Source organism: Chiloscyllium plagiosum, unplaced genomic scaffold (assembly GCF_037043375.1).
Source record: "Chiloscyllium plagiosum isolate Xiang-an unplaced genomic scaffold, Cpla_swu_hap1 HiC_scaffold_10, whole genome shotgun sequence".
Classification (NCBI taxonomy): domain Eukaryota; kingdom Metazoa; phylum Chordata; class Chondrichthyes; order Orectolobiformes; family Hemiscylliidae; genus Chiloscyllium; species Chiloscyllium plagiosum.
In genome coordinates this window covers 32647238-32674417 of record NW_028270148.1, presented here as the reverse complement: position 1 = coordinate 32674417, position 27180 = coordinate 32647238, and the positions used below count along the sequence as shown (strand labels likewise).

At 38.3% G+C, this 27180-nt stretch overlaps 1 protein-coding gene across 2 annotated transcripts in view; it reads right to left on the bottom strand.

The window, feature by feature from the left end:
* Positions 1-27180, bottom strand: part of fbxo11b (F-box protein 11b) — a 154505-nt gene that overhangs the window by 13614 nt on the left and 113711 nt on the right. For both annotated transcript variants that reach the window (XM_043695619.2, XM_043695620.2), the window contains 7 exons: positions 11991-12208; positions 11819-11904; positions 11640-11734; positions 10678-10800; positions 10505-10590; positions 9413-9489; positions 9157-9300 (listed from right to left, as the gene is read on the bottom strand). In XM_043695619.2, the coding sequence (XP_043551554.1) occupies positions 9157-9300; positions 9413-9489; positions 10505-10590; positions 10678-10800; positions 11640-11734; positions 11819-11904; positions 11991-12208 (829 nt within the window). The remainder of the gene's footprint in view (positions 1-9156; positions 9301-9412; positions 9490-10504; positions 10591-10677; positions 10801-11639; positions 11735-11818; positions 11905-11990; positions 12209-27180) is intronic.

The window sequence follows — 27180 nt, the reverse complement described above, 5'->3', positions numbered from 1 at the left end:
CCTAAATGACACTGATTGTGTGAAAGGGAAATAGTGTTTGACAAATCTGTTAAGAGTTAAAAAGTTTTTTTTAAAAAACGATGTTACGACCATTGCGAATTAAGGGAAGCCACTAGATAACTTACATTTGGATTTCCAAAAGACATTTGATAATTTGCCACAAAAAGAAGTTACCACACAGATTTCATGGTTCTGGGGCAATCATGCATAAGTTGAAGATTGGCCAACTAATAGAAAACAGATTCAAAAATAAAAGCTGACAAATTTAACTGGTCAGGTGCCACTGGGATCGACAACTACTTACAATCTTGAATATTGTTGAAAAAAAAAATTTGTCAAAGCTTTTAGTTTCATACTCATTAGTGCAATTTGCAAAAAAAAAGGAAAACAGGATTTATACTGTACAAGAGGGGTTTAAGGCAACACCTCTACCTTTGTACCAGTTTGATGACCAGGATGTGTTTTAAATAAGGCAGCTGGACTTTCACTCATTATACCATTACCCTGAGAAATAAACCAAAGAATTGTCGTTTCTGTTTGTTTCAGATCACCAGCATCCACAGTTCTTTGTTTTATTTCACTAGGTTGACACCTGGAATCATGGGGCTACCTTATGGGGAACGTTTGAGCAGATTGAGCATATATAATGAGAGTTTACAAGGAGAAAAGACGACCCTGTGAACACTGGAAATTGAAGGATATACAGCACTAGATTAAGAAACCAAGGGCTCAAAATAGCAGAAGCACGAGAGGAGTATGAAATTCCCTCTTGCACATTCCAAAGGGAGATTAGGAGAGCAAAAAGGGGACATGGAAGGATTTTCCTTTAGTTTAACTGCCAGTATCCCAAATCGTTTTACAAGTAAATTAATTGTAAAAGGATAATGAGGGAAAGAGTAGGGCCAGATAAGGACTAGTGATAATTTCAGCATGGAGCCATAAGATATAGGTAGGCTCCTAAATGGATATTTGCATCACTATTCATTAGTGAGAGGGACAATCTGGATTTAGAAATAAGGGAGAAGGTCTGTGCTACAATTAAATAAATTAGCATAGACAAAGTGGATGTTCTGAGTGGTCTGGCAGATTTAAATGTAGATAAGTTCAACAGCCAGATAAAATGCACACCATGTTGTTGAGTGAGGCAACAGAGAAAATAGGAGAGTTGTAAAAGTTTTCAATTCTTCTCTGGCCATAAGAGACATGCCAGAGGACAAAAGGACAGCCAATGTGATACACTTATTCATGAAGGCAGCAAGGAATAATACAGGAAACTACAGGCAGGTCAGTCTAATCTCACTGGTGGGGAAACTATTGGAAGCAATAGAGAGACAGAATTAATCTACATTTGGAGAGACAGGAATTCACTTGAATGATTTTTCTTGAAGAAGTGACCAGGTGTGTAGATGAGGGCAATGCTTTTGACATAATCTACTTGGACATCAGCATCCCTCTTGATAAGGTCCCATCATGGAAGACTGATAACAAAGGTAAGCGCCCACAAGATTAAATGAAATTTGGAAAATTAGATCTTTAATTGACAGAGTGGCAGGAAGCAAAGCAGAATGGTACAGGGGTGCTTTTCCAACTAAAAGTCTGTGCCTAGTGTAGTACCACAGGGGTTCAGTGTTAGGGCCCTCACTGTTTGTGGTTTATACAAATGATTTAGACTTGAATGTAGGAGGGTTGATCAGTTCACAGATGATACAAAATTTGACGGGCTCCTAAATAGGAAGGACGATAGCTTCTGACTGCAAGAGAATGTAGGTAAGCTGAGAAATGGAATTCAATCGGGATAGATGTAAGGTGATGCACTTACACATGACAAATAAAGGGAGTCTGAGACGAATGGTATGACCAGGGAAGCACCGATGATCAGAGACACCTTGGTGTACATGTACAATAGTCCCTTAAGGTATCAGGATAGGTGAATAAAGTGGTTAAAGTGGTATATGGGATACATGGCTTTGTTAGTTTAAGAGAATAGTTTAAGAAAAACAAGTTCATGTTGGAACTGTATAAAATGTTAGATAGACCACAGGTAGAGGACTGTATGCAGGTCGAGAATCCACATTGTACGAGGGATGTGATAGTACAAATGAGGATTCAGAGGAGGCTTATCAAGATATTGCCTGCACTGAAGAGTCTCAATTATGAAGAGAGATCAGACAGCAGTGGAAATTGAGAGGGTACATGATTGATATATATAAAATGATGAGGGGCATAGATAGGGGAGACAGAAGAAACTGGAAGAATCAATGGCCATGCGCATAGATTTAAGGTAAGGGAGAAAAGATTTAGAGGAGAATACTTTCACCCGGAGAGTGGTGGGAATCTGGAAATTTCTATAAGGGTTGTAGAGGCAAGGCAGAAACCCTTAACATTTAAGAAATTTTTAGATGGGCACTTGCAATGCCAAGGCATACAAGGCTATAGATCAACTGCTGGAATATGGAATTAGAATAGCTATTGTTTTTGCCCGGCATGGATGTGATGGGTAGAAAGATCTTTTTCTGTGCTGTGGATCGCTATGACTCTTACCTTATTGAATCATGCAAAATTCCATGGTCAGCTATTTATGATACAGATGTGGAAATCTCAGACCCCTCTACCGCAGGTTGCTATGGAGGCAGAATCATCGAATTATGTTCAAAGCCAAGATATACAGATTCTGGAGGGGAGTCTGGGGTTCTGACTAACAGGCAGGAAAGTGGAGTTAAAGCCAAGCTCTTTCTGAACGGCAGAGCAATGTTAAAGGGCCATACAGCCTAATTTTGATTCCTTTTCCCAGGTTATGCTCTTTAGACTGTCAAACAATGCCTCGTTCTCAGTCTCCTCATGAGTTACTTCAAATTATTAGGACTAGTACCTGACCATGGAAGGACATTTTTCAAAATGAAATGCACATTCTTGCAATTCTAATCAACAGCCACAATTTAGGAAACAGATTATTTTCATTTGTCACTTGTCTTATTTCTTCTTTTCTCTTCTTCCTTACTCCAATCTTTCTTTCACGCTTTTTACTTCTTTCTGTATCTGGTTTTACTTTAATTGATCAGATTTCCTTTGCACTCATTCCCCTTTTCAAATCCTAATCTCACTGGTTAATGACATACATTGTTAGCTTCATCATTTAGTACAGACTCACATCCATTGTGTTTCATGGGAAAATAAGTTTCAGGACAAGTGAAAATTTGTAATGAACAGGCATGCTCCTTAGCTCCCATGTGGGCCAATATTTCATTGAGCAAGTGATAAATCTAAAGAGATGGCTTCCTCGGAAGACAACAAAAGAAAATAGTGATTCCTTCAAATGCAATGTAGATAAATTTCTTTTAGAGAAGAACACAACAGGATATAAACATATGTCTAAATTGAGACAGAACAGGCCTGGAAGGAACATGTTACTTTGGATTTACAGTTCCAAACACATCCTCCACTGGTGCATTTTCCTCACCACATGTTTGATGGTTATAGACTAAATGAGAGAAATTGATTGCCATTCAATGACAGTCAATAATTCCATTATGAATGTGTCAGGACAGTACAGATGGACTTGAGGAATCAGCAAATCAAAAATGCTGCATGTTACATCACATCTCAGAACTAGTCATCTTAATCAAATGATGTTTGAGAGACTGACAACTTCAGGAATCAACTACAATTCGACTCATTATAATAGTCGCATGCAGAAACACAATTTGCCTGCAATGTACAGAATAATATGGTACAACATTCCTGGTTACAAATGCAATCAAGAGCAATATTGATTTTTAAAAATAGATTCTATAAAGCTGGATAAAGCCAGAGTGACAAGACATGGAGAGGAGCTGGAGTACAACACAACTGGTAAAGTATGAATGGGCTTCTAATGAATACTTCAAATACTATATTTTAACCAGGAGTTTAATCACTGCAGTACCATCTGTAAAGTATTTCAGCTTTCACATCACTCTTGCTTTCTCCTTCAATGTGCCTATACTGAAATCTCCAATTGAAAATGTAACTTAAGAATAACTTCCTTTTTCAAAGATTCAGTTAAGCATACATCGTTACTTGAGGTCAGCTGCAGACTTGCTGCTTGCTTGTTAGTTTGTTTCCAGGAGGGAGTTAACTAGTTATACAAGTGACCTGTAACATTCTACAGGAGACCTTTATCAACAATATATTTTAAATTCCAGACTGAATTAAACTTGCATGAGGAACTCTTTAGTGCTGGAAGTTCCTCATTCTTCAATTATAATTTGACAAGAAGCCAACTGATTACAGTGTAGAAAACAATACTTTAAACATTAAGTTTTTTAAATGACAATGAAAAATTTTGAAGGGGAGTTCCTGAACTATAAGAAATAGCTTCCTAAATCTTTCAACTGCAGGAAGCAGTGCAATAACAGATATCCTTCTGGGTTTTTCTCCCCCCACATCATTGCTCTGCCTCTATATGGATTTAACTTGGATTTCTGAACCACAGTGAAACGGAGCTGAGCTGAGCAAGCCTAAGCATTCATTCAAGCTAAGATCAGATGAACCTAACCTAATGATCAATGTGTATTCTTTGTCACATTTTTAGAACAAATCACCCAAGTACTCCAAAGAATGGAATGCTGCTGCTAGTGTAACCAGAAAAAACATGAAAATACCATCAATTGCTGTCACTAATTCTGGTTGCAATCCAACAAGCCATAATTATAAACAATGAACTAAGTCAACAGTGAGTTTGCCAAGTATTACTGATGATTAAAATACGAACACATATCTGTTGCATCACTAAGACCACCCACTTCAAGTTCCAACAACATCCAAATCCACTAATGGTTCAACTTATCAGCTCTTAAACTGTTAATCAAAAGTCTTTGTTTCCTACAGACTTTATTCTAATATTCCACAGGACAACTAACATTATCTATGAGCACAAACTCAGCTGAAACTCAACTATCCCATAACTCGAACTTTCTCTGTGACTGTAATAAAGAAAACTAACTTGAATCTTTAAGATCTTGGATATTAGTGAGTTTTGAGACAATTTGTAGCTCAGGTTAGGGTTCTGGATGTAGGTTTGTTTGCTCACTGAGCTGAAAGGTTAATTTTCAGACGTTTCATCACCTTACTAGGTAACATCTTCAGTGAGCTTCTGGACGAAGCACAGCTGATGTTTCCTGCTTTCTATTTATGTGTTTGGGTTGGTGATGTCATTTCCTGTGGTGCTGCCATTTCCTATGGTGATGTCATTACATTAGTTTTGCTTGTTGTCTGTATAGAGTCTTTCAAATTCATTAGCTGCTGTTTTAGTGTGTTGGTGGGTTTGTGCGCGACCATGATACCAAGAGGTCTGAGTAGTCTGGCAGTCATTTCCGAGACGTCTTTGATGTAGGGGATGTGGCTCGGGTTTCTGAACGTGTTTTGTCTGCTTGTTTGGGTTTGTTGCTGAGAAATCGGCGGACTGTGTTCATTGAGTGCCCATTCTTTTTGAATACATGGTATAGGTGATATTCCTCTGCTCTGCTTAGTTCCTTTGTGCTGCAGTGCTTGATGGCTCATTGAAATAATGTTCTGATGCAGCTTCGTTTGTGGATGTTGGGATGATTGCTTCTGTAGTTCAATATTTGGTCACATGTACTGTTTTCCTGTAGACCTTGGTTTGAAGTTCCCCATTGACTGTTCGCTCTACTGTGACATCTAGGAATGGCAGTTTGTTGTTGTTTTCCTCCTCTTTAGTGAATTTTATGCCAGTAAGGGTATTATTGATGGCCTTGAAGGTTTCCTCTAATTTGTTTCGTTTAGTGATGACAAAGGTGTTATCCACGCAGTGAACCCAAAGTTTGGGTTGGATGGTTGGCATAGCTGTTTGTTCGAGTCTCTAAGAACCCTGATATCGGAGATCCCATGGGTGTTCCACTGGTTTGTCTGTAGGTTTTGTTGTTAAAGGTGAAGTAGGTGGTAAGGCATAGGTCCACTAATTTGACAATACTGTCCTTGCTGATGACATTGGTGGTGTTTGGTGTATGTCTTTGGATACTCTAATAGTGTAGTCAGTGTTTCTTTGGCCAGGTTGATGCTGATTGATGTGAACAGGCTGTTTCATCAAAGGAGACTATTATTTCATCCTCATCTATCTTAGAGTCTTTGATGGGCTTCAGGAATTCTTGGGTGGAGTGGATAGAGTTGTGTGAGTCTTCTACTAAGTGTTTTAGATTTGGTGTAGCTACTTAGCCAATCTGTAAGTTGGTGTTCCAGGTAGCGAGACTATGGGTCTGAAGGTGGGCTCCTGGTTTGTGAATTTTGGGCAATCCGTAGAAGCATGGTGTGTTGGATCCATCTGGTTTCATTTTTTGGATGTCGGTCTTATTTATTTCTCCAGATTTCTAAAGTTTTTTTGAGGAGGGCTGTAATTCGGTTCTCTAGTTTTGAGGTCGGGTCTTGGATTTCAAGCTAGTTGCATGCAGATATTCTTTTGGATGAAGGAATTTCATACTTAGTTAGATTAGTCTTTTCGGAATCATGATTTTAAACCAGCTTGTGTCAGAGAGTAGATAACTGCAGGCCTGGTGTAAGGTTGCGATAAGAGAAAATGCATGAAGTCATTAGCTTAGCAGAAGCTAGAATTAATAAGTTTCCTTTAAACTTAGTTACAAGCTTGAGTTCAACTTGAAGGAGACATGACTGAAGTCGAATGAGTGAAAAGTTTATCCTAGAACAAGGAGTTTGTTCACAGCAGGGAAGGGGCTAAGTCACCTCAGTGTAAGGGTTTCAATTTGTGAAAACTTCCAGACTCAAATTGTTTGGTAAGCAATCTACACTGGTTGTTCAAAGCTGAGAGATTCTACGATCTCAGTGGTGTGAGGATTCAAGGAAGAGACTTTTCAGCTCACATGGCAAGAAACGTCTGAGGGAGGGAAAAAGCAATTAAGTCAAACCTACAGTTTGGACAGGGGAGGGAATTCTTCTCTATCGTTTTGAGTGACTTTATGATTTGAGGAATAGATGGCACTTTGCCATGCGTCTGAAATCTGTCAAACTGCCACCATAAGAATAGCTTGCTTTTTTTTATTATTTGTCTAGTGAGATAAACTTCTGTTTTATTGTTACAACCAAATCTGACGCCTGGTTTGTTTCGGTTTAAGTTTCAATGAAATCTTGTCACATTAAGTCAGATTTTACTCTGGGAACTGACTTATCCAGTAGTACAGTAGTAACACAAGCTGGATCATAACAGCAGTCACACATTACTACTGTGCTCACTGATTGACACTGACCCCTGGTCCAGCATGCCTCAACTTTGAAGATTCTCAGTTTTAAAGAAGAAAAAAATACTTCTGTGCTCTCTTCCCTCCCCTATTTCTATAGTCTCCTTCAGCCCGACAACTTTAAGATTTCTGGACTCATCCAAATCTGACTCGCACATACAATTTTAATTGCTCCACCACAGACAGCCATATCTTTTGCTGCCAAAGCCACAAAATCTGTATTTCACTCCCAAAGATACTCTGAGTCTCTGAAGATGCTTCATCACATTTCTCGGATTATGTTTTTGTTCATTGCTTTCATATGTTATTAGGTGGCTCAATGTCAAATTTTACTTAATATATTCTTTTGAAGAATTTTGGGATATTTTACAGCAAGAGTTATTATTGAAATGCACCTCAAAATTACTTCCTGATATCTGACTTTGGAATACTGGATAAACACAATAGACTCAAAAATGAATGGAGGAACATTCAGTTTCATCCAACTAACATCTATCACTGCTCAGGAATCACAAACAAAATAAAACAGTGAAGACTACAGAAACATTTTTGTTCAAATTATTCTTCAGTTACATCGTGATGAATATCACATTCATGGTATGCAATGAAAGATATGAACAATGCAATTAAGGAATAAGTACAGCTATATCTATTCAAAGTAAACGAGCATTGTAAACCAGCAACTTTGAAAATGTCTACAATGTAAACTGGTAACAAATACTCTTTTTTGATTAATTTCAGAGAATGCTCACTTAAAACATTGACAATTTTAGTGGAGTTGACATTTGTGCGTTTCAACCATTGATCTCATCTTGACCGTAAATTTATCCTTCTTTTATCTTTTCCAAAACTATCATGCATTCATACAGCAATCACCATGACCCCAGTACATAACCATACTGTAAACTTTGATTGTTGAATTTGATAATCACCAATATGTAGCCAAATATGTAAAGTGCATGGTCGCATAAGTAACAAATATAAAGAAATTAATGTATAGATAATCTGTTTCAGTGATGCTAAGAGACAGAACTCCTAACTTTCCTCAATAACATGAATAGACGTAAAATATTCTACTTGATCAAGAAGACCAAAGATTAACACGTACTATCACCTCAACAATGTAATACGAGCCAAATTATTTGTTAATTTGATAGTGCTATCAGGATTTATCAAATAAATTAGCCAGACTATAGTCAGAAGAAATAAAACTACTTTAAAACTAAGAAACCTGGAAAGACAATCATTTTACATAAGTAAATCTTCACGATACAATGACTCCCTTTTTAATTCTAGGATCTGCATTAAAATTTAGTCCATGTTCATCAACTACTACTCTACAATGGATCTGACCACACTATATTTGGATAATGTTCATATAATTATTTTTTTCCCCTTAGCATCAGGATCTCTTGATTTAAAGATTACATTATTCACTTCACTGAATAATGTTACTTTAAATTCATAACACTAACTAAAATTAAATGTACAGCTATCTTTCAGAAATCTTATGTGGTGTAGGTTAGTAGGTTGCTGCTGTCAGTCATGTATGGCTCCATGTGTGCCAACAGTCCTCATCTCCTCACCCAAATGGCCAATGCTCAAAGGATCGAGACAGAATTATCAGGGACCTCAATTGTGAGGGCATCAAATTTACACCTGATGCATTCATACACTAAGATCACTGGATCATTACCAATAAAACCCCTTTTTGATTTTGTTTGGTCCAAGGATATGGAAGTAAATTTAGCACCTTTTCATTTGGCCAGCTGATATTAACTAACATCACCAGGGATGAAACCAGGACCATGGTCCTTTTGGCTTAGTTCCACACAGACTGTCCATTTCCCCATTTAACCTTTGGGAATCTAAACTGTACAAATTATTTTAATCTTAAGCTATAAATCCTTACCCCTGCCTCCGTTAAATATGCAGATACCCCCGTCTCGGCCATCATGGATTTTGTTCCGTCTGAGTGTGGGATTACTGTCTGTTTTAATCCAAACACCGGCCATTGCATTGTCAAATATTTCATTATCTTCTATAAACCCAAGACCTGTATTAATTGACATCAAAAATAATTTCACTTGGATCTGAAATTGAGGAGAAAATAAAACAGAACAGAAAAAACAATAATCAAAAGACCTGCAGCCAAAGTTGACACTTACCAGAATTGTAAACAAGAATGCCGCCATTCTGTCCTCCCCATATTTTATTGCGCCGAATCTTAGGGTTGCTTCCAGTTCTGTGGATCACAAATTTTAAACTATTCTAAAGATTAATGTCTTACAACGCCATGAAATACTTCAGAGAATTAAACTCCCAATTGGTACTCATTTTCTGACTGGGTCAAGTACTGGATAATAACTGTATCCTTTTTGGAACTTGTTTTAACAAATTACCTCTGATGATTCTAAACTTTCAAAATCAGAATTTGCACCATTTCGACACTGTGTAGAGTCTTGGCAAGCACAAATTGTTTTGAAGCCTCAATAAAATCCATAACTTCACTTCTAGCTTGAAAATTTGTATCTCATTTAAAATGCTACCCCTGACATCAGGCCTAGAAAGATTTCTGCCTCTCCTCGAAACATTACCATTTGAATTGAGGTACCAATCGTTGCAGACTGCAGAACAGATCTCGAAAAGGTAACGAAATCAAACTACAAAAAAAATGTTTTCTCCAACCAATGGCAATGCTCAATACAAAGCTACAATTCAAGTTAAAAATATTGCCAATTTCTGTGCTCTATTCAATTTGTTCTTTGACATGCATACAACCTATGTAAAATAAATACTTCTGCATAACAACAGTTATGCATAACAACAATTCTATCCATAACACATTCCATGTTTGTTAGTCACAGTACAAAATGATCTAAGGGGAAAAAAAGCCCAGCCACAGATCCTGCAATTGTGCATAAAAGATTTTTTTATCCAATATTTAGGATGTGGGCTTCACTGGCAAGATCAGGTTTTATTCACTATCCCTGACTGCCCTCACTGTCTTCTTAAAACACCGCAGTATGAAGGTATCCCCATAATTCTGTTAGGAAGAGTGTACCAGAACTTTACCCTAATATACAGACATGGACAGGGACAAGATTGATCTGACTTGCTCCACACATCATTGCCCATGCTGTTTGGACAATACAAGAGGACAGCCACCATACTCCATCACAATTTAAGAGAGCACCAAGACAGAAGACAAAGTTAGATACTGAAGCGAGAACCCCAGTGAAGGCAAACATTTTTCTTACCTAATCTGAACCCCTGAATACATATGATTGTAGATATCGTTGTCTTCAAGCACTCCATGGCCATTGTCATAGAAGTAAACACCCACCTTATAAAACAAACACTCTGTCATGAATATCATCAATACAGCTGAATTTCAAGATCTAATCAAACATGTACATGAATTGATACATACCTGCTTGCCACTATGTATTCGGTTTCTCCGTAACACTGGTGTACTTCCTGTTGTTACCCACACACCTGCCAAGGTATTGCTGTATACTTCATTTTCTTCAATTACACCCTGCCCCTTTTCATGCTAAACAATAAATGTTAAACTTTTAGCATTTTGAATACAAATCAACATGGGTCTCTTCCCACCATTTCACAATCTACATATATTTAAATACAGTTTCTCCTTAGATGTTACACATGACCTATTTCAACTTCTGTAGAATACTACAAATTGGTTTTTCTTGACAGTCTTCCTCCTTTAATGTGATCTAAGATTCGAAATGTGATTTTTTTTGTCTTCTCAGTATTCAAAATTCCTTAAAAGAATATCAGACACCATGGTAACAGGTAAATCATTTTACAGTAATAATGGCTGCAAATACAGAGAGAAAAAAAGAATCACACTAAAGGATATTTATTTGGCTGCCTGAAAATCAAAATTACCAGGTCATTTAAAAATTAAATGCAGCTGTTTCAGGCTGGAGAACCAGAAGAAAATCCCAATAATATACAAATCAATTTGAAACTATAGGGAGATGAATCTGATTTAAAGAAATTTCAGTTGTATACCTATTTATTGTATTTATATTTCGGATTTCACCATGAAGCTTTTATCTTATACTTTCAACAACTTGCATTTAAATAGTAATATAAAACATATATATTTCAAGGGTCTAATTGACAGTTAATAATCTAGCTGAGACCAGGTTAACCAAATTGATTAATGAAAAGACTCTGGTCTTTAGTGCCAAGCTAAAGAATTCAGGATACTTAACAAGCAATTATAAATTTAACCTTCAGTTTCAAAGTTTGTTTTAAAACTAATCAAGCAAAATTATGACCATCATAATTTTTTTCTTAACTCATATCTGAAGCCTCCTGAACCCAACAATCAGACCAAAAAACACAAAGTTGCAGACTTACCACATAGATACCTCCATGTTGGCCATCATGAATTTTGTTATGACGTACAATTGGACAACTATTTGTTCGAATCTGTATTCCTGCTAATGCATTTCCTAGGATACAAGATGCATATTTTTAAACAATTACGTACATTGATTAAAAAACAAAATTAAATAAAATGTTTATATTCACCTTACCATAAATGTCATTTCCCTCTATGAGACCCCTGCCATCTCCAAAGATGTAAACTCCACCCTGATTTCCATTAAAAATGGCATTTGCCCTAAGGACATAAACAAAGAAAATACATGAAAACACCGAGAAAGTATACATTTCATTCAATAACTACAATGATGTGCAAAAGCATACCTGATAGTTGGATCACTGTTGGATGTAATCCACACGCCAGCAAAATTATTTGCATAGATTTTGTTCTCTATGAACTGGCCTCGTCCTTTTTCGTGTACATAAATTCCTCCTGTTTGCCCATGATGAATTTCACATCTCACTACTGTAGGATTCGCGTAGGCCTTCACTTCAAAACCAGCTATTCGATTACGATGAATGTTACAGCTTTCAAAGTAACCCTGAAATAAAGAAAATCAAGATTTCACAATTATTCATGCTCAAAATTAACATAGCAAATGAAAATTCATTAAGTGAAAATTGGGAGCCATGCACATTCTAGATAGGGATTACTAATTTAATTGCTGCCTCACTGACATCTTTAAATTTAAACTAGAAAACTATGGAAACTGAACTCTCCATTTCACCCTCAACTGATCTTAAAAGGTTACTTTGAAATCTCCTCCACCTTCCCTCCAGATACTGTATTTATACAAGTTTGCAGAATACTGTTTGTGCACAATGATTCAATTTTAATACACCAATTGAAATTTCACTGAACACATCAAGTTCAGCATAATGATAAAGTTGGGACACATCTCTGCTAGTTCCCTCAGTAGGCACAAAGTTTTACCCTGATCAGAACTTAAGCTCAAGATTGCCCTCATTCAACTTCAATATTTACCTGTTGAATGAAGATTTAACCAAATCCAAAACCATTAGTACAACCATGTTTTTACAACACCATTCACATTCAATTCCTGACAAACGCAAACATCTTGAAGTACAGTTCAGTATCGGCTCATCAAATGCTTACCTGGCATGTTAACATGCCAGACAACATTCTAGAACAGACAACATTCCTTCTTCCTCTAGTTGGCTGAACAAATACATTGAGGAGCCAACAAACCATATTTAAAATACAGCCACAATAAAAGTAATTAAATTTTCACTGACAAAAGTACTAAAATTTAGTCACTTTAAGCTTACAAGAAACTTACAAATTAAGAGAAAGCAATATTTACCCTGCTCATTAAGTAACCCAAGATGCCAATTTAGATTTCTCTTGTATCCCCTTCAACATTCTTCCCTACATCTCTAATCCTGAAATGATACAAACTTTATGCGCCAGTGAAATTCAAAATTTACTTTTCCTTCGTGCATCCAATCAATCTCCAACCACTAGATTTTTATTTTACATAGCCAACTCCCATCTTCCTCTAACTCAAACTCTTTTGCTTCTTGTTCTCTTTACCATCTTCTGCCATTTGATTGAGAACATCTGCTTCTACCACCTTCCCTGGCAATGCCTTCCAGGTACTACCATCCTCTATGTAAAAATAAATTTGCTTCGCACATCTCCTTTGAACTTTGCCCCTTTGACATTATACCAATGTTCCAGAACATTTTCACCTTGGGATAAAGACTCCAACTATCCACCCTATCCATGCCTCTCAATTTTATATACTTGTATCAGGTTGCTCCCTCAGCCTCTGACACTAGCAAAGACAATCCAAGTTTGTCCAACATCTCCTTATAGTTAATTCACACCAATCCAGGCAACATCCTGGTGAAACCCTTTTACACTCTCTCCAAAGCCTCCACATCCTTCCTTTGGTGTAGCATGTATGCCGCTACTATGAGTGTGAATCATCACAAGACACCCCTTCAAAGAATAGGGGAGTCCTCTCTCAGAATCCACATAAAGATTTGTCATGAGTCAAGATCTGCAAAATAGATTATCTGGCCATTATCAAATTGCTGTTTGTAGGAGTTTGTTGTGCATTAATCAGCTGTCACACTTTCCACATTACAACTGAGTACACTTGAAGGGTAGTTCATTAGTAGCAAAGCACTCTGGAAAATCTTGGAGTCATAAAAGTGCTGCAAAAAATACACATTTCTTTTCCCTTCTCCAACAAACATTCTAAACACATTTTTACCCAAAACTCAGCCTTCCCTTCTAACGTTCATTGTTAGAATATATTCAGTTCAGGATATAGTCTGCCCAATAGCAGATGTCACCCAAAAATATTGATGCAACTCCCTCCCTCTTAAGAAGGGGGAGGGACAGCAGCCAGAAGTCATGGTACACATTAATACCAACGACATAGGTAGGGAAAGGGAGGAGGACCTGAAAAAAGAATATAGGGAGTTAGGTTGGAAGCTAGAAGGCAGGATGAGCATAGTAGTAATCTCCGCATTACTACTGGCACCAAGTGCTAGTGAGGCTAGGAATAGAGAGCGAGTGCAAATGAACACATGGCTGCAGGGCTGGTGTAGGAGGAAGGGCTTCAGATATGTGGATCATTGGGAAAACCTTTGGGGAAGGTGGGACCTGTACAAGAAGGATGGGTTGCATCTGAACTGGAGGGGCACCAATATCCTGGGCAGGAGATTTACTAGAGCTCTTTGGGAGGGTTTTACCTCGATTGGCAGGGGGGTGGAAACCTGAACTACAGATCAGATAATGGAGTAGGTAGTGAACAGCCAAATGCAGCATGCAGAAAGTCTGTGATGAGGGATAGGCACTTGATAGGGCAAAAGTGCAGTCAGTGTGATGGGTTGAACATGTGTCTATTTTAATGTAAGTAGTATCAGGAAGAAGGGTGATGAATGCAGAACATGGATCAGTACTTAGAACTATGATGTTGTGGCCATTATGGAGACTTGGATATCACTGGGACAGGAATAGTTGTTGGGTGTTTCAGGGTTTAGATGTTTCAAAAGGAATAGGGGAGGTAAAAGAGGTGGAGGAGTGGCATTGCTAATCAAGGTAGTATCACAGCTACAGAAAGGAGGTCAAAGAGTCATAGAGATGTACAGCCCGGTGTTGAGTAGGACTTGTCTACAGAGTGGTGGAAGTCAGAAACAGGAAAGCAGCAGTCACTTTATTGGCAGTTTTCTCAAGGCCCCCCCCCCAATAGCAACAGGGACACAGAGGAGCAGATTGGGAGGCAGGCTTTAGAAAGGTGCAGGAGTAACAGGGCTGTTGTCATGTGTGACTTTAACTTCTCCAATATTGATTGGAACCTTTTTAATTGAAGACGTTCGGATGGAGCAGTTTTTATCAAGTGTGCTCAGGAAGGGCTCCTGACGCAATATGTAGATCGGCTGATTAGAGGGGATGCCATATTGAATTTGGTGCTTGGCAACGAACCAGGTCAGGTGTCAGATCTCTCAGTAAGACAGCATTTTGGTGATAGTGATCACAACTCCCTGACCTTTTTCTGTAGTCATGGAGAGGGATAGGAGCAGACAGTATGGGAAAGTATTTAATTGAGGGAGGGGAAATTGTAATCAGATTAGGCAGGAACTGGGGTGCCTAAATTGGGAACAGATGTTTTCAGGGAAATGCACGACAAAAAACTGGAGATAGTTTAGGAAGCACTATCTGATAGTGCCGGACTGGTTTGTTCGACTAAGGCAAGGGATTGTAGGTTGAAAAAACCTTTGGTCACAAGGGATGTGGAACATCTAGTCAAGAGGAAAAAGGAAGCTTACTTAAGGTTGAGGAGACAAAGATCAGACATGGCTTTACAGGGTTACAATGTGGCTAGGAAGGAACTGAAGAATGGACTTAAGAGAGCTAGAAGGGTGCATGAAAAAGCTTTTGTGGGTAGGATTAAGGAAAACTCTAAGGCATTCTATACTTGTGAGGAACAAGATGATGGCCAGAGTGAGAGTATAGCCAATCAGGAATAGTGGAGGGAACTTGTGCCTGGTGTCAGAGGAAACATGGGAGGTCTTTTATGAATATTTTGCTTCAGTATTCACTACTGAGAGGGACCTTGACTTTTCTGAGGACAGCGTGAAACAGACTGATATGCTAGAACAGGTTGGCGTTAAGGAGGAAGAGGTGCTGCAAGTTTTGAAAAACCTAAGGATAGGATACATAAATCCCCTGGGCCAGACAGGATATACCCAAGGTTGCTACAGGAAGTGAAGGAAGAAACTGCTGCATTCTCTGGCGATGATCTTTACATCCTCACTGTCGATTGGAGTAGCGCCAGATGATTGGAGGGTGGCACGTGTTACTTCCTTGTTCAAGGGAGGGAATGGGGATAATCCTGGGAATTATAGATCAGTCAGTCTTACATCAGTGATGCACAAAAGTATTGGAGAGGATTCTGAGAGACAGGATTTATGATTACTTGGAGAACTATAGTTTGATTAGAGATAGTCAGTATGGCTTTGTAAGGGGCAGGTCATGCCTCACAAACCTTACTAAATTCTTTGAGGATTTGATAAAACACATCAATGAAGGTAGACCAGTGGATGTGGTGTACATGGATTTTAACAAGGCGTTTGATAAGGTTCCCCATGATCGGCTCATTCAGAAAGTAAGGAGGAACGAGAAACAGGAAATTCTGGTTGTCTGGATACAGAATTGACTGACCCATATAAGACAGAGGGTGGTAGTTGATGGAAAGTATTTAGTCTGGAGCTCGGTGACGAGTCATGTTCCACAGGGGTCAGTTCTGGAACCTCTGCTTTCTGGTTTTTATGAATGACTTGGATGAGGATGTGGGAGGGTGGGTTAGTAAGGTTGCCAATGACACAAAGTTTGGTAGAGTAGTGGATAGTGTGGAGGGCTATTGTAGATTGCAATGGGACATTGACTGGATGTAGAACTGGGCTGAGAAATGGCAGGTGAAGTTCAACCTGGAGAAATGTGAAGTCATTCACGTTGAAAGGTCAAATTTGAATGCAGAATACAGGGTTAAAGGTAGGATTCTTGGCAGTATGGAGGAAGAGCGATCTTGAGGTCCATGTCCATAGATCCCTCTAAGTTGCCACCCAAGGGGTAAGGCAGCGTATGTATGTTGGCTTTCATTAGCAGAGGGCTTGAGTTGAAGAGCCGTGAGGGTATGCTGCAACTCTATAAAGCCCTGGTTAGACCACACTTGGAATATTGTATTCAGTTCTGGTCGCCTCATTATAGAAAAGATTTGGAAGCTTTAGAGAGGGTGCAAAAGAGATATACCAGGATGTTGCCAGGATGGGAGGGCATCTCTTATGAAGAAAGGTTGAGGGAGCTAGAGCTTTCCTCATTGGAGCAAAGATGGATGAGAGGTGACTTGATAGAGCTGTACAAGGTGTTGAGAGGCATAGATAGAGTGGATAGCCAGAGACTTTTTCCCATGGCAGAAATATCTATCACAAGGTAATTGGAGGAAGGTTTAGGGGAGATGTCAGAGGTCGGTTCTTTACATACTGTGTGTTGGGTGTGTGGAACGCACTGCCAGCAGTGGTAGTACAGTCAGGTTTATTAGGGACATTTAAGCGACTCCTGGATAGGCACATGGAAGATAATACAATGAAGTATATGTTGGTTAGATCTTAGAATAGGATAAAAGGCTAGCACACCATCGAGGGCCGAAAGGCTTGTACTGTCCTGTTCTATTACATCATGTTATTCCTCTTCAATTTCTCTGCAAAGGTCAAGGTGGTTGATCAGGCCACCCAATGTCAATGTTCTTTTCCCTGGTATGAATTCAATCAGTTTCAGTGTAGCTGTTACATCACCTGTAATGGCTCATCCTGCATGATCAGTGAACTCCAAGGTTACATTTCTATTCTGTCCTTATTGTTATCTACAGACTGCTTCTCTATACTATTATCCAAACATATAGGTTAATATTTCCTGGATAGACTGGCAGTAGTCGTCATTAACTCTCCCATCACCACTCTCAATTTAACAAATCAACTAACCAACTCCCAAATGCATCAAATGTTTTTGCACATCACCAGGAACAAATCCACTGTAGTCACTGCCTCTATCACCTTTCTCAGCAACTCACTCAGATTGAACCAGATAGTGCAATGTCGGCTTCGTGTTCAACCTGGATTTAGCCCTTACAGGTATAGTAGTGTCTCAAAGAGCTTTAGGCGAAATCAATGTAGATTTTGGATCTTGCCAGTTTTCAGGTTGAGTATGAAATGCTGGTAGCTTTACTATCTCTTTAGTGCTAGTAGATCACTGACATTGCCTGAAATTGCTGTCAGTTCTTGATGCTACTTTTCCTTAAGCACTCCATTGGCAAGATGGCACTGAGAAATTTCTAGTGTTATCTTGAATTTATGGTAAACACCTGGAATTCTTATGTTTTACATGATGTCCTTCATGGAACTAGCTGAGAAAACTAATGTTAGAATGCTTCCAATTTGTGGGTGAGTAAACTGAAACTCCTTTAGCTCAAAATAACTGCAGTTTTAGCATGAGTGCAGAGTTTATGAACTTCAGACAGTATCAACAAGTCAATTTCCTTTTGTTTGTAGAAAGAGCAACCTTGGTGGAAAATACTTCATTTGTTTTGTTATTAAGTTTATTAATGAGTCTGGAAATCATGCTGCTGAGTAAGATTATCTGCAGGAAAAAAACAGCAGCAAAACCAATAATTATTCTGGACCAAAACAGCACCTATCCAAAAAAGCTGGAAAGATAGTAAACTCATTAAAAAAACTGAAACTGACTGGATGGCTGAATGAGACAGACCACTTGTATTAGTGCCTTTCACAAAACAGCCTATTTTCACATTCAGTGGTCGCAATCACCACATTAATTCTCATCATGTTCATTCGACATTTCTCCAATTATCAACTTTTGTAACGGAAGAGACAATGTAGAGAAAGCTCATTTGGCCCAAATGGTTCACACTAGTGTCAGGCCTCTGGATGAGCTGCCTCCACCTTTTTGCTCTACAAAACCTTCAACCTTATCTACAATTTAATATTTGTTTCTGATCACCAATTAAAACAATTAGTATTCCCTGGTATAGTAATTTCAAAAGTTTAACTTTTGCCCTCAAATCCCTAGAAGGCTAGGTGCAAGGTTATCATCTATGTCCTACTAAATATCTATCACCCTTACTGCACTACACCATCAGAAGTATCAGTCTTACACCATCCTAATTTTATATTTAAATTTCTTCTAAACCTATGTATTGCTATACCTTAACCAAATATAAAAATTCCCTTTTTTAAAAAAAAACATGAAACACTCGGGCAATCACCTATCCTAAGTGACTTCTTCTCATGTTATGTGAAGGCACTTTCTACATTAAAAGCACTAAGTACATGATGATCTTTAAGAAACTCAGCAACAGCCAAAAAAAGGGCATCTCTTGTTTACCTGTTTCTCCTAAAAGCAAACTAAGTCTTTTTTTTAAATCCACTTACCTGCAATGTAGTTGCTGTACCAAACTGTTTAAATCTGAGGGAATAAAAAGTACAAAAAGGTTTTAAAAAAAGGTGCATGCACAGTTTTTTTAAAAACTTTTTTTTTTCCATACTTTTCATTTACCCAGATTTAATTTTGGACAGGACCTATGATATCCATAACCTGATTTTAAATATGCTTCAGTTGTGGCAGAGAGGGGAAAGAAAGTGTCAATCAGGCTGGCAGTGGTTATGGCCACTGTTCCTGCCCCTCCTTCTGGCAAACTGGCCTAGGCTACAAACTGACATTTTTACTAGCATAAGAGAAATGGCAAAGAACTGGTTTCAGAAGCAAAAGATAAATGATAAACACATCCGGATAAAAACTGACAATTTTATAATCTAATTCATAAGCAATTACACTTGGAGAAATTATTAAGCCAATGCAGAATTCAAGAATTCTTGGTTAACCGTGTTATCAACTAACACTGCTTCAGTTTCTGCTATATTGCCAAGCATGGCATGTGTAACAAGCCAGGATTTGAGAGTCAAATTACTGCGCATTGAGATAATTCAAAAAAAAAAAGAATGGTAACTAAAAGTAGGCCATATGAATGCTCAAGGTAATTGTAATCTTTCTGAGACTTAAAATGTGGCACCATATCAAGACTCCTTCAGCAGAATAAGAATAATCTATGTTTTGCATTTCCATAAGGCAGAGAGAAGTTCCCCTAGTTATGGGGGAGTTCAAACTTTCTTAAAATGTAGTTAAGATTGAAACATTCAGCTAACCATCTTCACTTAAACCTCCAAGGACACAGTCAAAATCTGCCTTCTTCAGCAGTATGAAATGAATAATCTGGAAAATATTAACATAGCTATTCTCTGGATTAATGAGTTTTGTTGATCATATCACTAATACTCAATTTCAGCTAGAATCAACATATTGTAAATGTACAGCAAGGTTATCAAGTGTACCAGAACCAATATTGCCCTAAATGTACCGATTTAAATTACAAAGATATATCTCGAGTAATAGATGAAAGAAAATGAAAATGAAAGGGGCAATGATGAATTTGTTGAGGAGCCATCAAGTATTAAATCATGGAATTAAGTGATTCATTAAGAAAATGCGATCGTATAGAAAGGAGTAAAAGTAACCATCAATCCTCACTGAAAAACTATTTTTCTATTTGTGAATAAATCATTACCAATGACAAGAGGAATGCTAAATAAGCAGAAATAACAAGGAACAGTTTCTTTAATATCAGCTCAGGAAGATCCCTCAATCCTTGCATCACTTCAAGAGGCAAAACCCACGAGCATTTCCACAGCAAATATAATTCCAATCTAAATCAAGCATAGATTAGGGATAGTCAACATGGCTGTGTGTGTGGGAAATCATGTCTCGTTAACTTGATTGAGTTTTTTTTAAAAAAGTCACAAAGAGGATTGATGAGGGCAGAGTGATGGGCGAGATCTATATGGATCTGTGATCTATATGGAGTCAAGATTAGAGTGGTGCTGGAAAAGCACAGTAGGTCAGGCAGCATCTGAGGAGCAGGAAAAATCGATGTTTCAGGCAAAAGCCCTTCATCAGGAATGAGTGATCTATCTGGACTGCAGTAAGGTATTCAATAAGTAGACTGGTTAGAAAGGTTAGATCACATGGAATATAGGGAGAACTAGCCATTCGGATACAGAACTGGCTCGAAGATAGAAGGCAGAAGCTGGTTGTGGAAGGTTGCTTTTCAGACTGGAGGCCTGTGACCACTGGTGTGCCACAAGGATCGATACTGGGTCTACTGCTTTTTGTCATTTATAAAAATGATTTGGATGTGAGCATAAGAGGCATAGTTAATAAGTTTACACATGACATCAAAATTTGAGATATAGTGGACAGCGAAGAAGGTTACCTCAGAGTACAACGGGATCTTGATCAGATAGGCCAAGAGGCCAAAGAGTGGCAGATGGAGTTTAATTTAGGTAAATGCTGCATTTTGGAAAAGCAAATTAGGGCAGGACTTATACACTTAATGGAAAGGTCCTAGAGAGTGTTGCTGAACAAATAGACCTCAAATGCAGATTCATAGTTTCTTGGAGTCGCCAGTACATAGGATAGTGAAGGTGTCTGATATGCCTTCCTTTATTGGTCAAAGCATTGAGTATAGGAGTTGGGAGGTCATGTTGTGACTGTACAGGACATTGATTAGGCCACTTTTGGAATGTGCATGCAATTCTGGTCTCTCTCCCACAGGAAGGATGTTGTGAAACTGAAAGGGTTCAGAAAATATCTAGAAGGATTTTGCCAGGGTAGGAGGGTTTGAGCTATAGGGAGAGGCTGAATAGGCAGAGGCTATTTTCCCTGGAGCATCGGAGGCTGAAGGGTGCCCTTATACAGGTTTATAAATCATGCAGGGCATGCGAGGGTAAATTTTTTTTTCTGAGGTGTTTTTCCTGAGGTGGGGGAGTCCAGAAATAGACGGCATTAGTTAAGGATAAGACAGGAGAAGATTTAAAAGGGACACAAGAGCAATTTTTTCATGCAGAGGGTGGTGCATGTGGCACAGGCGGCATGGTGGCTCAATGGTTAGCACTGCTGCCTCACAGCACCAGAGATTAGGGATCGCCTCAGGCAACGGTCTGTGTGGAGTCTGCACGTTCTCCCCGCATCTGCGTGGGTTTCCTCTGGATGCTCCGGTTTCCTCTCACAATCCAAAGATGTGCAGATCAGGTAAATTGGCCATGCTCAATTGCTAAGACAGGGTAAATATAGGGTGGGGGGGAAATGGATCTCGGAGGGTTGGTGTGGACCTGTCGGACTGAAGGGCCTGTTTCCATAGTGTAGTGCATCTAATCTAAGGTATGGAATGAGCTACCAGAGGAAGTGGTGGAAGCTGGTACAATTACAACCTTTAAAAGGCATTTGGATGGGTAAATGAATAGGATGGGATTACAGGGATTTGGGGTAAGTGTTAGCAAATGGGACTAGATTAGGTTAGGATATCTGGTCAGTATGGACAAGTTGGATCAAAGGGTCTGTTTCCGTGCTGTACATCTCTATATATCGTAGTAATGGTGCATTGATGGGGGAATGGTACATGATAATGAAATTCAGACACTTCGTTCCTTGCCCTTTTTTTAAACCTATTTTTCTAATTAACCTATTCAGACATGTTAATACACATCTCTGGAGAAGGTACGATTTGAAACCGGGTCTCTCGGTTCAGGGGTAGGGACACTACCACTGCTTCACAAGAGTTCCTTCCATGCTCTTTAGTACCAGGACTCCAGGTCTGTCAAACATTGCTAACTGCTAAATAATTAGACTGCAGATGTAGATGAGAAGACTCCAGAGGGATTAACGATTTGTTTCACAGGTTTGGCCATTTGCCTCAAATCATTAAGACAAGGCAATGAATTAACAATTGGTAAGATTACAAAAATTGATAAACCACTAGCTCCTCAGGATGATGCAAAAACCAAATAGCGTCTTTTGATTCTTGTAATTTGAAGAAATTACTTGGGTAAGGAAGAATTCATTTTGCTAAAATTGAAGCTTTTTATAAATTGAATGCATCCAATGTATTTGGCAAATGCACTTCAGATTTGCCAATTCACACGTGCACATCAATGTATACTTTGAAGATTTAGCAAACTTTACCTTCCATTCAATAAACATACTGATGTAGTTGTTGCAGTCACAAACAGCATTCAGCAAACTATTCAACAATAATAGACTAGACTAAGCATGTGCTCACAGCAAGAAACAGATACAGACAGACTTGTTTTTACATGCTGTCTTATCATATCCAAAAACATCAAAGCATTTAACAGAATTCACTCATATAGGCAAATCAGAATATCAATAACAATAAGCATTTAAATATATTCAATTAATTCAATTTAGGACAAGAATGCAAAGTATTTTCTATTTATGTACAGAACCACAGAGGGAAAAGAAAGCTGTAATATTGTGGAAGATTAATAGTGGTGAATTGAAGTTGGTATAGGCAAATCTAACAGATCAGTATCTTTAAAAATGCTGCGCAAAAGCAGTTGCAGTTGCAGAAAAAAATTCTGGATAACGTTGAAAGGCAAGATATCTAAAAAGGTACTTCGGATGAGAAAACCCATAGCAGTTGGGGACCTTTAAGACAACTAGAAAAAGCAATGCAAATATAGGTTACTCCAGGCTAGGTGTTGCACTGTTTCAAGACAACTGGAAAACAACAACTTGCAAACTTGCTCAAATGTCGGAGCTGTTACAAGCAGGGCATTGAGAGGCCTGGGGTCAAGTTCCACCTGCTCCAAGAGGTGTGTAGTAGCATCTCTGAACTGTTGAGAAGAAAATATCTAGCAGGGCACATAAAAATCTCAACAAAAGCAGGCAGGGAAGGGAAATCAAATTTGACTCAATTATTAATTTTTTGAGAAAGTAACAAGCAACATGATGAGGACATCCTGTGGACACAATTGTTTATGGCATCATGAGCAAACTTAGCAGCCATGCATTCAGCATCTTCATCCAAGTCACTGATATAATTGGTAAATAGTTAAGGGCCAAGCACCGATCCCAGTGGCAGTCCACTCATTACATCTCACCATCTCAAAAAGGGACTTGACAAAGTGCCACATGGAAGGTTATTACATAAAGAAATGGTGTTAACATATCATGGAAGGTGGATTGGTTACCTAACAGCAAACAGAGAAGGCATAAATTAGTAGCTTTCAGGTTGGCAAGATCTCATGAATGGAATAGCACAGGGATCAGTGCTGGAACCTCAACTATTTACAATCTGATTCAATTAACTGGACGAAGGAACTGAATGTATTATTGCTAAATTTGCTAATGATACAAAGATAGATAGGAAAGTAGGTTGTGACATAAGGAGACTCCAAAGGAACACAGATAAGTTAAGTGACTGGGTAAAAATATGGCAGATGTAAGTGGAGAAAAATTGCAGAACTCAGATACAGAGGTATCTAGGTGCCCTGATAAATGGACCTCAAAATATTAGTATGCAAGTACAAGAGGAGATTTGTTTTGTTCATGGGATGTTAGCATCACTGGCTTGGCCCACATTTCCATCCATACTTGCCTAGGAAGGTGGCAGTGAGCTGTCTTCTAAGAAACACTACAGTCCTCAAGGCATAGGTACATCCACAGTGGCATTAGGAAAGGAATTCCAGGATTCATATCCCATGAAGGAATGTTCTGAGTTAGAATGCTGTTTGGATTGGAGGGTAAGTTGCAGAAGGTGGTGCTTCCATACATACACTGCACTTGCACTTCTAGGTGATACAGGTCATGTATTTGGAAGGTGTTATTGGAGGAGGATTGATATGTGCATTGTGTTAATGATACACATTGCTGCTACTGTACATTTATGATACAGAGGACAAAAGTTGAAGGTGATCAATAGAGTGCCACCCAAGCAGGCTGAAGTGTCCTGAATGGTGTTAAATCTCTCAAATGTATTAAAAATATTTATTCACCCAGCTTCTATTCCTATATGAAGAGAATTTCATAGACTCATTACTCTTCAAAAGAAAACAATTCAGCTTACCTGCACGCATTCAGGCAAGTGGAGAGTATTCTATCACCAAACTATAGGATGTCAAATGAAATGCTATTGTTTCTTGCATCAGAAACGAAATGTGAAAGAAAGTAGGGCAATTTTGCAACAGTTGTACAGAACATTCATGAGGTCACATTTAGATTACTGTGTTCAGTTTTGGCTTTCTTAAGAAAGCCATATTTTAATTAGAAACAGTTCAGCAAATGTGCATACAACAGATTAAGAGGGTTAGCTCATGAGGAAAGGTTGGATAGCTTGGGACTTTACCAACGAGAGTTTAGAAACATAATCGCAAGGGAACATAAATGGGTAGATGCTGAGTGCTTCCCATTATAGGATAGATTAGATTTACAGACAATTTATGAATAAGAGGCCTTATTTAAAAATGAGACTTAAGACAGCGATAAAGTGAATTGCTTTCTTTCGAAGGTTCATGAGTCTATGAAATTCTCTTCTTGAGACAGCAACAGAAGAGGATCAATGGATATTAAAGATAAAGGTAGATAAGATTCTTGAGTAACAAGGAAATCAAAGGGCACATAGGGTAGTCAGGAATGCAAGTTAAGACTACAACCAGATCAGTCATGTATCTTATCAAATGGTTATGCAAGCTTGAAAGTACCGGACTCCTTCTCCAAACTGTTAGGTTCTTATAAAACATTTCCAGAACTCTATTTTATGCTGATAAAACCTAGTTATCAGCCATCCATACAAATATGAATGGCTCTGGTGAAAAATTAATGTCAAGCATTGCAATAGCATTGCTACTGAATAATTAAAAATATGGTTTAAGGGTTATAGGAGATTTAGAAGGTTGAAACTACGACAATTTTCCAAGAGATTGCACAAAATGAATGGTCAAGCAAAAGCTTAAAAGATATAAACAATAAGAATTAGCAGTTAAATTCTCAGCAAACAAGCTCCAGGTTCCAACAGTAGAACACAGCCAATCTACAAATGATATAAAGAATTGTTATAGCAAATTGACTTGATATATTAGAACTGAAATATGAGAAGCTTAACAGTGGCAGCACAAACAGAATACAAGTCACCTAGTGAAGACTTCATTTACCACTATCAACATTAACTGTAAGTAGATCAGATCCAGAAAGATGCTTTTGATCACTTAAACACAAACTAAGCATTTGACATCTGTAGGCTATTTTCTAATTCTAATGAAATCCATTATTAGGGCTTTTGTGATGCAGGGTAGTGTTCCTAGGCCCAGGAGGCCTAGGTTCAAGTTCTACCTCCTCCAGAAGTATGCAAGAGCATCTGAGAGCAGATTGATTAAAAAGATCCACCTACTCTATAGGCATGTGATAACATCCCCGAACAGATTGTTTAGGAAATTTAAAAAATGAAACTCATCCATTTTGACAAGTACCAATAACCAACCAAAATTTTTCAAGTTATGTACCAGAATTGACTTCAGTAATGATAGATATCTGCACTACAACATAATAGAAGAAACAAGAGGAGCTGGCCCCATTCAACCCCTTGATCTTAATTTCTCTTTTGTATAATGTTCATTATAGCTCTCACACCTCCCTGAAATTTCAAAAATCTATCCACCTCCTCTTTAAATACTTTCAATGTTCTAACATTCACAACTATCTGGGATAAAGAATTCCAAATATTTCACCACGTTCTGGCACAAGAAATTCCTTCATAAATCAGTTTTAAATTAGTAAGCTGTAATGACATTTCTATTGAAGAATACCCCACAAATGGAAACACCTTCTCAACTTTCATCCTGTCAAGCTCTTCAGAATCTTGAACAAATCAATAAGATCACCCTTCAATCTTGTCAACTCGAACGAAGAAAGAATAATCTGTTTAGTCATTCTTCGGTAAGCCAACCCCTTCATCCCAGGAATCAGCAAAGTGAATCACTTTTGAACTGCGTCCAAATGAACACATCCTTTTTAAAACACAGGGACCAAAACTGGAGTAATCTCCAGCTATGACCTCATTAGCACCTTGCATAGTTGGAACAAGACATCCTTATCTTCAGCCCCTAAGCAGCAATGGCCAAAATTCTATGTGCCTTCTTAATTATTTGCTGCATCTGAATATTAACATTTTGTGTTTCATGGACAAAAACATCCAAATCTGTCTGTGTTGCACTTTCTTTGAGTCTCTCCCTATGTAAATGATGGCATGCCTATCAAAGTGCACGACCTCTCACTTTCCTACATTAAACTTCATCTATGAAGTTTATACCCATTCAGTCAACATATCTATCTTTCTGAAAGAATGAAATTCTCGGTGCTCCATTTTTAGCTGGAATACATTCAACTAATTAGCAAATAAATAATAGCACAGAAGATTTGGAAAGTTGATAGCAGTGACCAACATCTATGGTAATATACCTTTGAGAACAGTTTTAAACTGCTGAATTGTCAGCCTGAACACTCATTAAAGAAACCATAATACAATAAATACCCAAATCATTAACTCCCAAATGC